Here is a 16,155-nt window from a genome sequence, read left to right as displayed (position 1 = left end):
ATTCCTTGGTAGCACACTCCTCTAAGGAAATTAAATAAAAAAAAAAAAAGGAGCACTTTCGCCAAGGGACCTCAAAGTCGTGGTTTAAACCTCAGTCAAAGGTGGTCAGGGGTAGCCCTCCACGCTTCTGAAAATCACTTTTACTTACCGATCTGGGGTAAGTGAGGAGCGCTCCCAGGCCGCAAATCTGTTCTTCCGCATCTTCAGACAACTTCAGGCAGTCTTGGGTGGAGGGAAAAAACAGACAGAAATCGGAAGGAAGAAAATAGACTCAAACCCTAACAACACATCACATATTCCCCAGAGCTACACCCTCAGGACTAAGTTCCGGCGAACTGACTGCTACAGTGGGGAAAAGGTCGGTCTAGGGGCCAAAACTAAGAGGTGGATTATTTTAACTGCTGGTGGTTGGGGGAGGGGAGGCCCTGGAGAAGGGATAGGGAAGAGGGAATGGTTGGGATGAGAAAAGAAAGCCTTAAAAGAAAAAGAAAAAAAGCACACCAAAAAATCGAAAATGAAGTACTGTGAAAGAGTGCCTTTGAACTCTCACAGGTAGGTAGCTCTTAGAGAGAATGCAGACAGGCGAGTATGAGTTTAAGGAGAATCTAGATGACCCTTATTCTCTCCATATCTTCAGGATCTGGCTTCACGTAGAAAAAAAAAAAAAAAAGAGGGTAGAATTTTAATGCAAGTTTCACCTACCCTGCTTGTTGGGATGGCTGCACAGATTATCATGTTGGAGAGTTCCATCTGTCTGGCAGAAGCTGGAGTGGTGCTGGGGGCAGGTTATCTGCTGAAGTAGGAATGTACAGGAACCCCGCCCTCCAGGCACGGTTACACAACCCCAGCATCCCATCTCAGCCAGCTCTAAAACCTCTAATGATCTTCACCTTCACCTTTTGCTAGCCTATTTCTCCAACAGGCATTATGTCCCCAAACACAACCAGACACTTTAACTATACATAAAATTAATATCTCAAAAGCAAAATTACTTCAATGCATGCAAGCTCCTCAGCAATGTTGTAGAAAATACTTTTTAGAAATTACATTTATATACTTAGAATTCTAAATATATTCAATTTATCTACCTATGTGGGTGAAATATGCAACTTAAATATATATAATCAACACACAAGAAGATTCACTTTTTTGCCTCTCTACCCTTGATTTTATGCAAGTCATAGAAATCACATGAAATCTTCCATGATCATAAAGATATTTGTATTAAATCTTGAAACATATTTGGAAGAATCCTTTCCTGCTCTAACTAAGCCATTTTCTTAATGTTTTATATATTAGTAACTTATATTAACTTTATACCAGATAAATTCAAGTAAAATACTTTAAACCTAGAAATAAAATATAATTTGGAATTTCAAGTTATAAGTTGTGATCACTTTTAGTTCCAAAATCTCAAAAAGAACAATTTTCATCACATTGAAAACAGTTGTAACTATGAAAGAAGAAACAGTTCAAAAGTTTTGAAAATGTTTTTCCTGGTATAAGGTAATTTTTAACTGGCAAAGATTGGTGAAAATAAATATCAACACCATATTACAATTAATTTGTTGCAAAAAAAAGTCTACTAAATGCCACACTACATTATCATGCATTTTTGAAGAAGATAACTTGAAGGATGATAGGATAGACGGAGGGAGATAAATGAAATGTTCATATTGGGCAGCAGGAGGCCTTCACAAATTTCTCTGTCCCCCATTATATATGTATATATATAATGTATCCAAGTAGAATTTCCACTCCAGTCCTTAGTTCCTATGAATTCAAAGAAGTCAGCTTTAATCTTGACTTCTAACTATAATGTTTGCCATTGAAATTCTATTTCTCCATCATGCAAATAAACACTTATCACAAATAAATATAGCTTTTTAATATGGCTAAAAAAAAATACTCAAGGAGGAAATCTTTCTTCCAGATCTATGTCCTTTTAACTCAATATAAGAGTTCAACTCTCTCTTCAACTTTTGATCGGCAAAAGACTATATTTCTTCTGTGCCAGTACATTATCATTCCACAAATAAAATCCCCGATAAAAGCAAACACGTCATCACCTTTTTCAGTCTAAACACATGCTTTTCCTTCAGCTGTTTTTGTTCACAAATGCATCAGTGGGGATCTCCTTTGCCTAACCTCATTCACTTGGACTCTATCACTGTTTTTAATACCAGCCATAAATTTGGCTTCTAAAACAATTTATTTGTGGGGTTTTCTTTCATGCTTCATTCTGAAGAACTGTTAAATTTCAAGCAACTTTGACCTTTGGTGAAATTGCTCTCATATGAAAAAAATAAAATCATGCCCAGTCTGCTTAAAGGAGATAATTAAACTAGCCGTCTTAGTCTATTAGGTCCATTTCCTATTTGTACATACTTGGTTCCAACTCTTTTAATTATCCTGGCCCTTACCTTTCTGTCTTTCTTAGACACCTCCCTTTCTTTCTCATTCTTTCCTTTGGTAATGGGGATTTTTATTTCTTTAAAGATCCTTTTATTCTTTCCTCCCTTCTCTCTCACTTTCTTCTTCTACCTCTCCATTCGCAACCCATCCATCCCCATATTCCAATATTAACTGTGCTGTATTTCTATTTCAAATCTATTTGAGTCACTCTTGCTTCTCTCCTAGGCTTTATTTTTTTTTCCCCCTGAGCAACTCTCTAAGTGTTTGCCGATAACATCTTGGGGACAGATTATTTTTCATTGGGCCCATTGTAAGAAGTAGCCAGCTTATTGCATTACTGCAGAACACATTTCAGACTATACAATTGTAACAAATGAACAACTTGTCCTCCATGGACTCACCACAGGATCCAATTAGTTACTAAACCTTTTACTTAGGTTTTATAATTATTTTCTGGAGTCATTGCAATAGGACTGCTGAAACAATTCAAAAATCATTTCATGTTGTTTCAGAATTATATATATATATATATATATGCATATATATGCATGCATATGTATATTACAAGTTAAGATTATGACTGTAAACAAAGAAACAAATCTCTAGATTATACAGACTTATCTAAAAGGGAATCAGATAAATACCTCTACAATGCAAAAATGAAAGAAAATGAGAAAGAGGCATTTTACTGCTTCTGAATTTCTAGAACTTTAAATTGTTATAATTTAAAAATAAAATATAAACATTGGTCTGCAAGTCATTACAACAGGTGAGCACTTCAGCAAAATCTATATTGCAACTTCAGCACATCTTTATTAGAACTCTTTCATTGTGAGTAAACAACGACCAAAATAAATGCTGGCTTAGTATAAATACAAATATTTAAACAAAAATATCTGCAGCATTCATAGCGCAAATTTTACCTGAACTGAAGGGCTCTGTGTGTCTATATATATTACATATTGTGTGCATTATATTCACTTCGAACTAACCACATACATTTATTTATAGTTTGCCAAGTGGTATAAACAAGATACCTGAAACAAAATATATAAAAAGCATTCTATTGAGTGATTTGAAAATAAACACAGGGTAAATAACTATGCACATTAAATTATCTCTTTTTGAGTACATCTACAGAAACTTAAAAATATCAGCTGAAAAGCCTATACTTTGTTTAAAGCTAGTGTTTATTAAATAGCCTGCTCCTTGGTAAAATTTGATTCCATAATGGAAAAAAAATACTCTTTTCATTTAAAGTCTCGGTTCAAATGAAAGGAGCGTTTAAATTTTATTTGGCTGAAAAAGCCTTTGAATTCTCTAGAACTTAGCTCTACTTAATAAAAGAGACAAAAGTATCAAGTTATATATGAATTTAGCCTATTTTTTATTTCTGTGTGTTCATAGTAAACATTTTTGTAAGTGACAAACACGGGCATATGACCACAGTATCACAATCAAATTTTAAGACAACATTAACAATCACTCAAATTTATGCGGCATCTGCGCAACACAGGTTACATATTTGCAAGGTTTACCTATAAGTACAATAGGTATTAACATTTCACTACATTTAGAAAAAATAAAAGTGACCTGTTAGTGACCACATACATCAAAATATACACAACACAAACTGAAGGCAATCATTAATTTTGTCCCCTTCCAATTCATTTGAATGGGCAGTGCTGCCAACTGAAACAACTTTCATTTTTTTTTAATACTTAGTATACCAAGTGCATTTTCTAGAACCCAATCTTTGGTCTAAAAGTAAACAAAAGAAAAAAAAACAGTTTTTAAAAGAAAAGGACAAAACAATAAACGGCCAAAATAATTTCTTGGGCACCTTTACTACGAATGCTTCTTAAATACAAATTACAGTTTAACATTTAAAAACTCTCCCCATAATTTAGGTTGTTCTCAAGGTCTGCGTCCACCATGTAGATCCATGATAACTTATAATACTGCACACATGGAACTTGGGCGGCTCTCAGACTTGTCAGGTTTGAATGAAATGGCAAAGCAGTCACTATTTAGATACACGTTCTACTATAATTTTGACTTCCAAACTTTATATTCTACAATGTATTCTCCCCACATTGCACCTCGCTGACACTCCACACCTTGTTAGAATAATCAACAACCCTAAAGACTGAACAAACGTACAGAAATGGCGGGGGGGGGGGGGGCTTAATAAAAAATACCTGGACTTATTTTTTTTTTTAATTATCATTTACAATGCAAATGTGTGTAAAACGTTCACTTACAGTCTCGGTCCCAGGGATGTTAATGTATTAAAGGGTTGGAAGAAGACCCCTGGTTTTGGTGTGTGAAGTAATCAGACAGTCCCCCGGACAGTCCCGTCGTGAAGCTGGGCAAAGAGGGTCTCAAGGACTCGCAGGGCAGCGTGGAGGGCGCCTGCGGCGACGTGGAGGAGGACGCGGCCCGGGCGCCCATGGACGTGCTGCTCTGCGAGGTCATGGACGGGTGCGGGACGTGGGGGAAAAAGTAACTGGTCTGGCCCGCCAGCAGGTTGACGGAGCAGGGGTTGAGGGAGTAGGTCCCGGAGCAGGGCACCGACAGGCCGCAGGGCACCGAGGCGGCGAGCGCGGCGGCCGTGAGGTGGTGCGTGGCGTAGGGGAGCTCGCCGTTGACCAGCCGGTCCACGCTCAGGCCGTTGGCCGTGGAGAAGGAGTGGTTGTTGCCCAGCGAGTTCTGAGTCAACACGGAGCTGTAGGGCATGGGGTGGCTGGGGTAGGCCGACGCGGTGCCGTTGTAGCTCAAAGTGCTGCTGGCGCGGGGGTGGTGCAGGGACAGGAAGGGCGACATGGGCCAGTAGAGGGAGCCGGCGCGGTCCATGAAGGTGAGGCCGGTGGAGGTGAGGCGCGCCCCGCGCTTGAAGGCCAGCTTGGCCCGCGACGTGGTGGAGCGGCGGCGCAGCTTGCCCGTGGTGCCGCCGATGAACACGTCGTCGCTCGACGGGTCCAGCATCCAGTAGTTGCCCTTGCCCGGGTCGTCGTAGTGGCGCGGCACCTTGACGAAGCACTTGTTGAGGGACAGGTTGTGGCGGATGGAGTTCTGCCAGCCCTGCTTGTTCTCCCGGTAGTAGGGGAAGTTCTTCATGATGAACTCGTAGATGCCGTTGAGCGTGAGCCGCTTCTCGGGGCTCTGCCGGATGGCCATCATGATGAGCGCGTTGTAGCTGAAGGGCGGCTTCTCGTACTTGCCATTCTTCTTCTCGCCCTCCTTGCCCCCCTCCCCGTCCTTGCCGCCCTCGCCCGCCCCCTTCTTCTCCTCCCCCGCGGCGCCCGCGCCCTTCTCCTTCTCGTCCGGCCCGACGGGCGCCAGCTCCCCAGCCCCGCCGCCCGGCTCGCCCTTGCCGCCCAGGCCGTCCGCTTTGGCCCCGTCCAGGGCGGCGGCCGAGGGCGGCGGCGGCGGCGGGAGCAGCAGCGGCTGGGGGCCCTTGTCCTCGTCGGTGCCCGGGGCGCCCCGCGCCTGGGGGGGCTGCGGCGCCTGGGGCGGCGGCGGCGGCGGCTGCTGCTGCGGCGGCGGCGGTTGCGGCGCCGGCGGCGGCGGGTGGTGGTGATGGTGGTGGTGGTGGTGGTGGTGCTGGGGGTGGTGGCTGTTGTGGTGGCCGTGGCTCGCGTGGTGGTTGTCGTTCTGGACCGCCTCCGGCACCAGGCTGTTGATGCTGAACGAGGACTTGGGGATCATTTTCACCTCTTTCCTATCTCCCATGTCCAGCATCACCCAGTCGTCGAGGGGCGGCGGCGGCGGCGCGGGAGCGGGGCAGCGGCGCGGCGGGCGGCGGCGACCGGTGGGTGTCGAGCGGGGCGCGGGCGGCGCGGGCGGCGGCGGCGGCACTGAGCGCTCCGGCAGCAGCGCAGTTGGACCGCAGGCTCCGGCGCTGGCAAGTCATGTAGCACAAGCAGCAACCACCCCTCAGGAATTAGAAGGGAAAAAAAAAAAAAAAGGAAAAGGAAAAAAGAAAGAGAAAAAAGAAACAACCACCGCCCCGGGGGTGAAGCTCCCTCGCTCCCAACTCTACTTCTAGGTCTCCCCCCCACCCCCCGCTCCCCCCCCCCCCTGCTGCTTCCTCCTCCTCCTCCTCCTCGCCCAGCAGCAGTCACAGCAGCAGCAGCAGCAGCCCAAAGGGGGGGAGAGCCGGGCGGCGGGCGGGCGCGTCCCGGAGCGGCCGCGGCGAGCTGGGAAGACAGCGATCGAGGCGGCTATAGCCACAATTAATTTTCCGAGCTACAGGCGCACACTAGGGCTGTAAAAAAATTTTTGGTTTAACCTTTCCTACCGCTGGGCCAATCAGAGCCGGCGGCGTGCGGGAGCGTCTCTCCCGCCGTCGACCAATCAGCGGGCCCAGGCCCACCCACCCACGCCCCGCCCCCCCGGCGCCCGCCCCCTCCGGGGCCCGCCTCCCCCGCTCGCTGGGCCCCGACCTCGCCGAGCCGCGCAGGGATACGCCGGCGGGAGCACGCTGCGCCGCGGCCCCTCTGCGCGCGCCCCCTGCGCCCCTCCGCCCCGCGGGACTGCTCCGCCGAAGTCCCCTCTTAGGGCCCATACCTCCCACCCTGCCTCCCTCCTCACGGCACTGGGTCATTTTCGTTTGAGCGTCAGTATTTGTCCTTATTGATTAAAGTTTGTATCCGGTTTTATTTTTAAGAGCGGGGGCGGCGGCGGTGGAGGGAAGCGTGGGAGCGCGGGGAGAGGCTGCATGGAGAGGGGAGAGGGCAGGACAAGGAGGCGCCGGAGGAGAGGCACGGCTGGGTACTGCTCTCCCCGTCGGACTGCAGGCCGGCCAGGCCTTGCCGAGCCCTCTGGACGGCGTGCCCCCGGAGGTGCCACCCAGCGAGGTTTCGGATGGCCGGGGCGGGAAGGTCCACCCCGGGCGTGGGGAGGGGTGCCCCACACCTTCGCGGGAGGGAGGAGGGCCCCGAGAGGTTCGGAAACGGCGGGTGGAGGCGGAGGAAGGGGGCTGGCGCGCGGGGGCAAAGCCGGGGTTACTTACTCGGTTCCTGCGGCCTGGGCGGCGGCGAGCTCGGGGCTGCAGTCGGGCGCCGCCGGGAAGCCGGGCCGGCGGCGGGCGGGGGCGGCTCAGTGGTGGGCGCCTAGGATGGCCTTCCGAAGTGAGGGGTGTTCAGAGAGAAAACAATACCAGTCTCGAAATAAACCAGGTAACACCTGCCATATCTGCGTGTCTCTTCCTTCCCCTTCCGTCCTGCTCCAGACCGTCGCTCACGCGCTGGGTGACTCGCCGTTTTCTCCTCGCCGCTCCCGCGTCTCCTCCGCTTCTAATCCGAATTGGAAGCGAGTAGGCGCCGGCGATCACCCTGGAAATGTTTTCATTTTGCTTGTTGACATTGGAGGGAAAATAAGGATGGGCGTCTATTTCTTTCCGTTGTTTTTTTTTTTTTTTTAAAGCCTTCCTATTTTCACTCCTTTCTTTCCGTATCTGAAATGCTTTTAATTTGGGCGAGCCTCAATCCTGAAATAACCGCACACTAAAGCAGCCCTTCCCCCCTCCTGATGCTGCTGCAGGGCACCCAGGAGCTTGGGGACCGTGCACCCACAGTCCCAGCTTCTGGGGCTTTGGGACTGGGAAGGTGCGGTTGAGGGCTGAAGTGAGAGGGGAGGTTGTGATTCGGGGGCTTTAAAAGGATCCCGTGGCCAGGGGCAGGGCTAAGGCCCAGCATTTCCCAGGGATTGGAATTTGGTTCGGAGCACACTGATCAAAGGCTGTTTCATCCCACATGGGCACGAAACATACCACTTTCACGGAGGATCCAGGCGGAGAGAAGAGGGAGGTGGAGGAGAAGTATAAATGAAAAGCACCCCTTTCCCTCCTCTGTAAGGTAAATAACCATAAAATGTAAACATTTCTTCACTTTGATGAACTCAGATCATCTGGCAGATGTGGTATTTAAGAAAACGAAGGAAGAATAAAACGATGTAGTGTTGAATTTCAATTCTAATATAAAGAATGCAATGAATGAATAATGAGGGTGATGGGGAGTTTCCACTCTTCGCACCCCACCCTCACCTTGAAATTCTGAGAGAATCTGAAGAGAAAAACAGACAATTACAAAATTGGTGGTGGTTTTTAAACATGTTTCTATTAGGAATGCCATAAAGGAGCTTTGGACATTGGACTAACCTTCACTATCCTTCCTCTGTATGTATGTATTTCCCCCCCAACCCCAATTTCTACATATTTTCTTACTTTAAAACAAACTATATGTACACGTGAGGGGAAATTCAAGGGTTTCAGCTATCAATGTTGATAGTGACACGGCCCCCAACATTGACTTCTAAGCTCGGATTTCCTACCGGAGCCCGGTGAGCTAATGGGCCTTTGGACCAGGCTGGAGAGATCTCTGGGCTTCCTTTTCCTGCTCGCTTTTCCTCCTCCCACTCTTCTCCCCTCCTCAGGCTTGTTATTCCTACTTTTCCTCAACTGGCTTTCCTCCCTCCTCCCCTCTCCCACCTCCCTCCTCACTCCCCCACCCCTTCTCCTCCATCTCGCTCCCTCTCTCCATTCCTCCACCTACTCCCCGTTCCTCTCCCCCTCCCGCGCCCCCCTTCCCAGCGCCACTTATAATGGCACACAAGGGCTCCCTCTGAGGTGGACGCCCGGTACGTTTTCGTAGCCGGTCTAGCGTGAAATGATTCGGTGTAACCGGATTCTTGGGAAAGGACAGGTTACGTAAACATTTACTGATGTGGAGTAACTATACTATTTGTACTCTGATATGCAGGAAGGAAAGTGTTGATTAACACAGAAGAAAAAAAAAGCGAAATTAGCTGATTGCATGCTCATAAGTGCAAGCTGTCATTGAACTGCTTTTAAAATAGACACAGCTGGGTGTTTGTGTTGAAAAATTTCTTGTGTTTTTGCTAATACTGAAATAAGCATGATTTTGTATACCAAACATTTTCAGATCATTAAAATTTGTAATCTGTGCTGGTTTTAAACACAAAGAAAAGAAACAGAATCATTTCGATGTAAAATTTGCTGATATTATATTAACTCAATCAGGTCTGTACAAATTGTGCATTGTGCTTCCTAAAATCTGTTTGATCAATTTAATACACAAAGTGCCAAACGTGGGTATTGTTTGTTAACATTGGGCATTTTATTCAAATCCAAGCTCAGCAGCAAAGTGGAGGAGCATTCCTTGAATACACCACCAGCCCTGACTGATGAATTTTTAATGTTTGAAGGTGTTTCTTAGGTCAAAGCTGAGTGTGCATTGTTTTTGTAATCCTGCATGAAATTTTAGCAGGTGGAAATAAGTTTCTCTTCTGTTTACTTTCAAACAGCAAAAACTGGAGTCTGCTAATGAGAGCTGTAATAATCTGATTTTATGTGCCAGGAGCTTATATTGCCTAGAAAAATGTTTTGCATGCATATTAAGAATGTGTTATATTATTTTAAGGATTGCATGAGTGCAAGTCTCCCAAAATAGGATATTTGTGTAGGAATAAATAGATTATAGTTTACCATGATCATATTAAAGATCTGGGCTCCCTAATGAAAAAGGTCATTTGCAGTTTTGGGTGAAGTGAGCTTGAATTCCTGTTAATAATTTTAATTGGACTTTGTAGTGAGATAGAGTGCCATATATAGGTGTGGGGGTAGGCTTGTTGAACAAAACATGCACTGTTTACCCAGCAGCCCACATTTGTCTCAGCAATGGCTTCTTTTTAGAACTGCTACTAGATGAAATGGAGGGGGAGGGGGTTTTTGGACCGAGTATTTTGCAAGTTGAAAGTCCCTGGATGAAGCTTTGTGTATCTTACTGAACAATTTGGGTGCAAACTGGATTTGAAGGACTGCCCGTGTCCACTTCGGGCTTCTTTCCTAAACACATGAAGCCCTGACTCTGTATTTCCACCTCAGTCTGGGACCGTGATTGTTGTCAAAAGACAAAGGGCGCCTAGTGGTCTCAGATCTGAAACAAATTCTGTATCATTCTAATATTTTTTCATCAGCAGCTTAATTTTGAGCTCACACACATACATCTACAAATGCACATTGTTAACGAATCAAAGCATAAGTCAGAGCAAATGTAATTTTCTGGTATAAATAGTGGTGAACTTTTCCTTCTCTGGCTACCGCTTCCCCCCACCCCACCAAAAAGAAGGACAGACTCAGTGAGCAGTTCCCACGGAAGAATTGCTTGGGGAATGAGTTAGATTATTCCGTTTCTGGTTGTAATGAATAACCAAGGCCCCACAGCCTATTGCATCCGAGCAGGGAGCAGCGCGTTACTTTTTCTATTTGGCGGGGATACACTGTCTTCCTTGGGGCCTATTTCCAGCTTTCCGTGCTTCCCTTCTTTTTTCCCCCTGTTACCTGCTTGTTAAAGGAGGGCAAGTCATTCCTACCTAAAATCCACCCTGCACTCAGCTCCCTGGATAGGGTATCCCTGAAGGGGTGCCCAGCGTCCAGCTCCAGCTAAAGCTCTCTGCCTGCAGACGCCCAGGGAGTCCCTGACCCCGTGACGTTCGGGAGGGAGTGGAACCCATGCAGGGGCATCCAGGTATTTCAGAGATCCTGTAACAGGAAAGGTCGCCCCAATTTGAGCCAACTTCTCTGTAATCCCTTCCTAACAGCAGGTAATGGTGCTAACGTTTAGTGATTATAAATTACTCTTTAGCGTGTTGTATCCTTGTTCTGTGGGTTTTGGTTACAGGTTATAAGATTAGGTTTTCGAGAACAGTAGTGAACTAAACTTCTCAGTAAGAGGTCTTCACACCAGGCAAGTGTTACTTTTCTGCAGCAGCCCTGCCTCATCACTCATTAGGGAGCTGCAGGTTGTCAGGCGGCTGCTTTCTGCATGCGCGCACCCTCAGTATCCCCGGGGGCGCGCATATATATATATATATATATATATATATATATATATATATATTCTGTGCTCTCTCTCTCACACACACAGCACTAAAACTAAATTAAGAAGCCGATGATTAAGACAAGCGTCTACTAGGCTTGTCATTTCAGCATCCTTCCATCATAACATTGTGGCAATGGCAATTTTCCTTGAGAACCTCCAGAAAGAAAAAAAAATCTAAGGGAGAGCCTCCTATTTGAGACTCGAAATGTTTAACTTATATCAGCTAGGGAACCACTTTGAAAGCAAGTAAGTCCAAGGTTTCAAAAATAGAAAGGAAGGAAGGAGGGAAGGAAGAAAGAAAGAACTAGATAGAGACGCCCTGGGACTAGGACTCTCCAGGCAGGTTTCCTTGACTCTGCCAGAGGTCCCAAGCTCTCTGAAGGCAAGCACATAATCATGGCAAGGAGAGGTCCTGAGACCTGCAACAAAACACAGTGGGGAGAAGCGTCTCCCCAATATTTCCCCACAGAGAGACAGGTGCAGACAGATCCACAACGGAATATGACCACCTCAGGGCCAAAGGACTTTAGAAAAGTCTCTCAGTCAGACTACTCTGCACAGTTTTTTGGTAAATATAACATGCCCACTACCCTTTTGCTTGTTTCCGGTTATTGGGTTATTTGCCAGTATACTCGGGACCTTCAAGGGTAGACAATTTGTGGGAAAAGTTGAGACCCTGATTATGTGAGGGCAAGCCTGTTCCATTTCTTTACCCCATTCAATTGGAGAAAGGGTTCCACACCTTTAGGACAATCACGCACTAAAAGGCCAATTCCTTTTCCCCCTCTGGTTGCCCAAGGAAAGGGCCCAGCTTCTTCACAATGGTCAGGAAACGCTAAATCGAAAGACAGAGATTTGGAGGGGCGATGGTAAAGGAGAAAGAAGGCGGTTAGGGCTCAGGTCCTTAGTTTTAATCCTCCAGTGTATCTGAAAGGGAGAAAGTGAGACTTGGCAAAAGTCAGCACACAAGACAATGCTACCTAGGATTTTCCATCAGTGACACCAAAAGAAGGGAAAAGTTACTTTTAAATATATGTCAGGTGGAGAGAAAAGCTTACAGGCTTCAAAATGCCGAGCTTCTAACTATCCCATCACTGTACTCCATAATTAGTTGGAGCTACAATTTGATTTCCCATAGGAGCCTGAATAATCTACTTTGGGAAGTGTTACTGCACTGTTCAGAGAAGGTGGGGCATTGAGTCTCCCCTATTTTTAAACACCCTTCCAAAAAGTCCCCAGACTGCTGTGTAGTGAGGGAAGGTGGACCAGTGTGACTCGGTTGCCATTAGGCGGCCAGCTCTGAACCAGCAACCTTCTCAATTCTTAAAGGTCCATCTGGAACACTGAACAGCCCATGTAGCGGACCCATCAGTAAATTTTAGAAAATGCTCTCGCTCTCTGACGGTCTGTGAAGGAATGAGAAGAAAGAAAACTGCATGGGGTGAGCAGACCAGCAGGCACGCAGAGAACCATTCATCCCCACGGCTCCCTTTGCCTGGGGAAAGTCATATGAGAGAAAGTAAACTATTTATTAACCAAACACATTTGCTTCCTTTCTAAAATCCTGGGGGAACAAACCAACGAGCCAGTTTTACTCGTGCCTATCTCACACCCACCTGCCTCCTAACTCTTGAAATGCCTTTCCTGGAGGTCTTCCCCTTTCCCCTCCAAATCGAAGCAGTGGAATATCCGTGGGAGCATCGTTTGCCAAAAGGTCGTGATCTTCTCTCTCCTCGGTTCACCCCTGGAGGCTGAAAGCGCAACGGTTCCGGCCGGGAGCGTCCAGGGGTCCTCGCTCCTCCCCGCGCACACCCGTGCGCGCTAGCCCGCGCTCCTTTGTCGCCGGCGCCTGCCGAGCGCAATCAAGCTGGAGGACTTGCTCTTAGATTTCATTTCCGGATTTTTCACCGTTAAAGTTACCTTTTCAGCCGAGATGTCTCGTGTTTGCACATCACACCGGAAGCATGCACACAGATCAATAATTTGGGGCGAAGAGGTCATCCGCCACGGCGAACACGAGAGAAAAAAAAATTAGAGACCAGTTAAAGGTTTTAAGCTTATTATTTGTATAAAGCACACATCAGAGTTAATAGACGGGGGTGCGTGCAGGTGAAGTCAATTCGAATATTCAATTACATTTAAGGGGCTTTGAACCCAGTAGGGGAGAGCAGTTATACCCCCATTTCTCTCCTGCCCTTTGGGAAGGAATGGCAGGCAGGGAGCAGAGGAGCGGCCAGGATAAGCTTGATTGGGCATGGCGTCAGGAACCAGTTACCGTTATTATGTGAAAACAAAACAATCCGAATCCTCCCTTCCAGAATCTACAACAAAAGTAGTGGTGGTGGTGTGTGGGGGGGTCACTCTTATTTAAAAAGCAGCCCCAGATAGATTCTTGTTTACCAGTGCATCTCCCTTCTGGCTTTGTACTGCGGCGCGCAGGAGAGAAAGTAACCTTGGAGAAGAAAGCACGGTCGGCAAGTTGGGCTTCCGTGCCTGCGAACGATTAATCACTACAGTGAAGGGGTTTCCTTTTATTCTCACCCTTTTCTTTTCTCCTGGAGCGTGAACTTGTTAGATAAGATAGATGAGGCCACGAAGAAATGGAAACGCTGAAAAAGCCAGCTCCTTGGAGAGGGCCTGCGAGGCCGGCAGGCGGCTGCTGCGCGCCCTCTCGGAGCTGAGGGCGCCGAGCTCGCCGGGGGCCTCCCGGCTCCTGCCTCCCCGGCCGCCAGCAGGCCGCCGCCGCCCCCACCGCGCCGCTCAGACCGCTGCCCAGGCTGCCGACCTTACCTTTAGCCGGAGAGTCAACACCCCAGAAGGCGAGAGAATGGTCCCTAATTGTAATGAGTGTCTTCTCTCCGGCTGGGAACACACTAAGCGGGGCCGCAGGTTTTCCTGGAAGAAGTTCGAAACACAAAACAGAGGGCGTGAGACACTAGATTTTAAAGAAGTCTGGAATCGCACATGGGACATTATTTTCCTCATTAATTTGAAGAAATACTCTTTCCTTATTTATGTGTATATATGCGCTATTGATTACATACCGCGTTTTACTAGGGATAAAAATGCTTAGCACACATTCCTCATTCTTTGTCCCCTCGAACGGAACATTTTCAGCTGATAGTGTGGTTGGTTGGGATCAATTAGTACTGGATTTTGCCCCAGGATTGCTCCCCAGGGCAGGCAAATGGAGCCAACTCATCCCCAGCGTACACCCCCTATCCCCCCACGTGTGTATCCACGCCAGGGCTTTAGAAGCATTTCAAAATCCCCAGCCTTGGTTTCACTTGATTTTGTTGTTGTTGTTATTGATAAATATTGGGTCATACACAAGCCACTTGTCAGAGCCTTTGGCTCCATCTCACAGCTGCAGCTCCTAGCAGGGCCTTTGAGCCCTGTCTTAGGAGCTGGAGGGATTGATTCATTGGGAAAAGAATTGCACAATCTCATCCCTTCAGCTGTGGAGATGGTTCCTTAACATCTTACGTCCTGTGTGTTTACTGTCAGGTTTATTTCTTAATTTGCTCAGATATGTGAACACTAGGTAGATGTGTGTCTTTTTCCCCCCAGTATCTTTTTCATTGAAATTATCTTTTTTTTTTTTTTTTTTTTAGGGAGAAACTATTGATCCCAGCTTTCTATGTATATCTGAAACCAAGAAGAATAAGAGAGTAACCAATAATTGTTATTTTGGGGAGTGGGTGGTTGAGTAGGTAGGACGTTGGGGGGTTGTGTAATTGGAGTAATATATACAGTTTATCTTTTGGCTGCTCTGTGTATTCCCTTTCCCTTGATACATATTGCATAGGAACTGAACCCTGGTTGGCTTGTCTTGGCATGTTTGAAGCCCCAGACACCCAACAGTATCATTACAGGAAAGAGACAAAACCCCAAAGACTCCAGGCAGGGAGGGGGGGGCTGTCTTTGGAGTGAATGGAGAATTTGTCTTGGCTTTGGGCTTTTTGGGTGAGCTCGCCCAGTGGCTCAGACTGCCTGGCAGCACAGAGTTCAGGTCTTCCCCGAAGAAGAACAGGGAGGGGTGAGGATAGGAGTGGGGAAAGAAACAGCTGATTTTCGACATGTCTAAGGGACTCTTTCTATTTATCAGTGTTACCGAAGTGTACGTTACTGGAGAAACAACAAAACAAGCATAGAGCTGCAATTTTCAAGAAAATAGGATCCCCAAATATAAAAATAAAAAAGTAGCAGATAAGATGTATAATTCAATCAAATTACACAAAATTGCTTGAAAATCCAGAACAGTAGCGATCCATTATGCTTCTGTTTTATTAGTGACAAGTACAATTACTCTAAAATAAAGAACACTGGTGAATATATAATTGGCTGTAATCATGTTAGTGTTTGAATAAAAATGACGGGAACATTTAACACTTTGACAACAAAATGTTCAGAAATAACTTATTTATTCAAACAGTTTTTATTTTCCACCAAGTGAAGGAGAAACACAGTTTGCTTAGGAAAAAATCAATGACTTTCCCCCGCAATAAATAAATATCCAAAGGGGGAAAAAAGCCCCATACCTCTATATTATTACTGTTATTATTTTTAACCAGCAAGAAGCTTTATCTTGTGTTTGGGAGTCAGCAGCCGCCTGGCGGTGGTGGGACCCACGTCCGCCACCTAGAGGAAGAACTCAGCAGCTCACCCAACGCCGGCGGGGTTTGGGCGGTGATCTCGGGAATCAAAGTTAATATTCCCTTGCAAATTGCTCTCCAAACGAACTCCCTCCTCCGCACCCCCTCACAGCCCCATACGCCCTACAACCTCGTCACAATATTTTCTTAGTAATTGCTCTACACAACTGACAGAAGCG

The 16,155-nt window shown here is 46.6% G+C and overlaps 1 protein-coding gene across 1 annotated transcript; it reads right to left on the bottom strand.

The window, feature by feature from the left end:
* Positions 1-4,621: 4,621 nt before the first annotated feature.
* FOXG1 (forkhead box G1) lies at positions 4,622-6,159 on the bottom strand. The gene has a single exon (XM_008152924.3). It carries the CDS (start codon positions 6,157-6,159, stop codon positions 4,699-4,701), a length of 1,461 nt encoding a protein of 486 aa, XP_008151146.2. The 3' UTR covers positions 4,622-4,698.
* Positions 6,160-16,155: the final 9,996 nt, after the last annotated feature.

This window comes from Eptesicus fuscus, chromosome 5 (genome assembly GCF_027574615.1).
Source record: "Eptesicus fuscus isolate TK198812 chromosome 5, DD_ASM_mEF_20220401, whole genome shotgun sequence".
Classification (NCBI taxonomy): Eukaryota; Metazoa; Chordata; class Mammalia; order Chiroptera; family Vespertilionidae; genus Eptesicus; species Eptesicus fuscus.
Note: the sequence above shows the minus strand (reverse complement) of the source record. Positions and strands in the feature narration are given on the sequence as shown.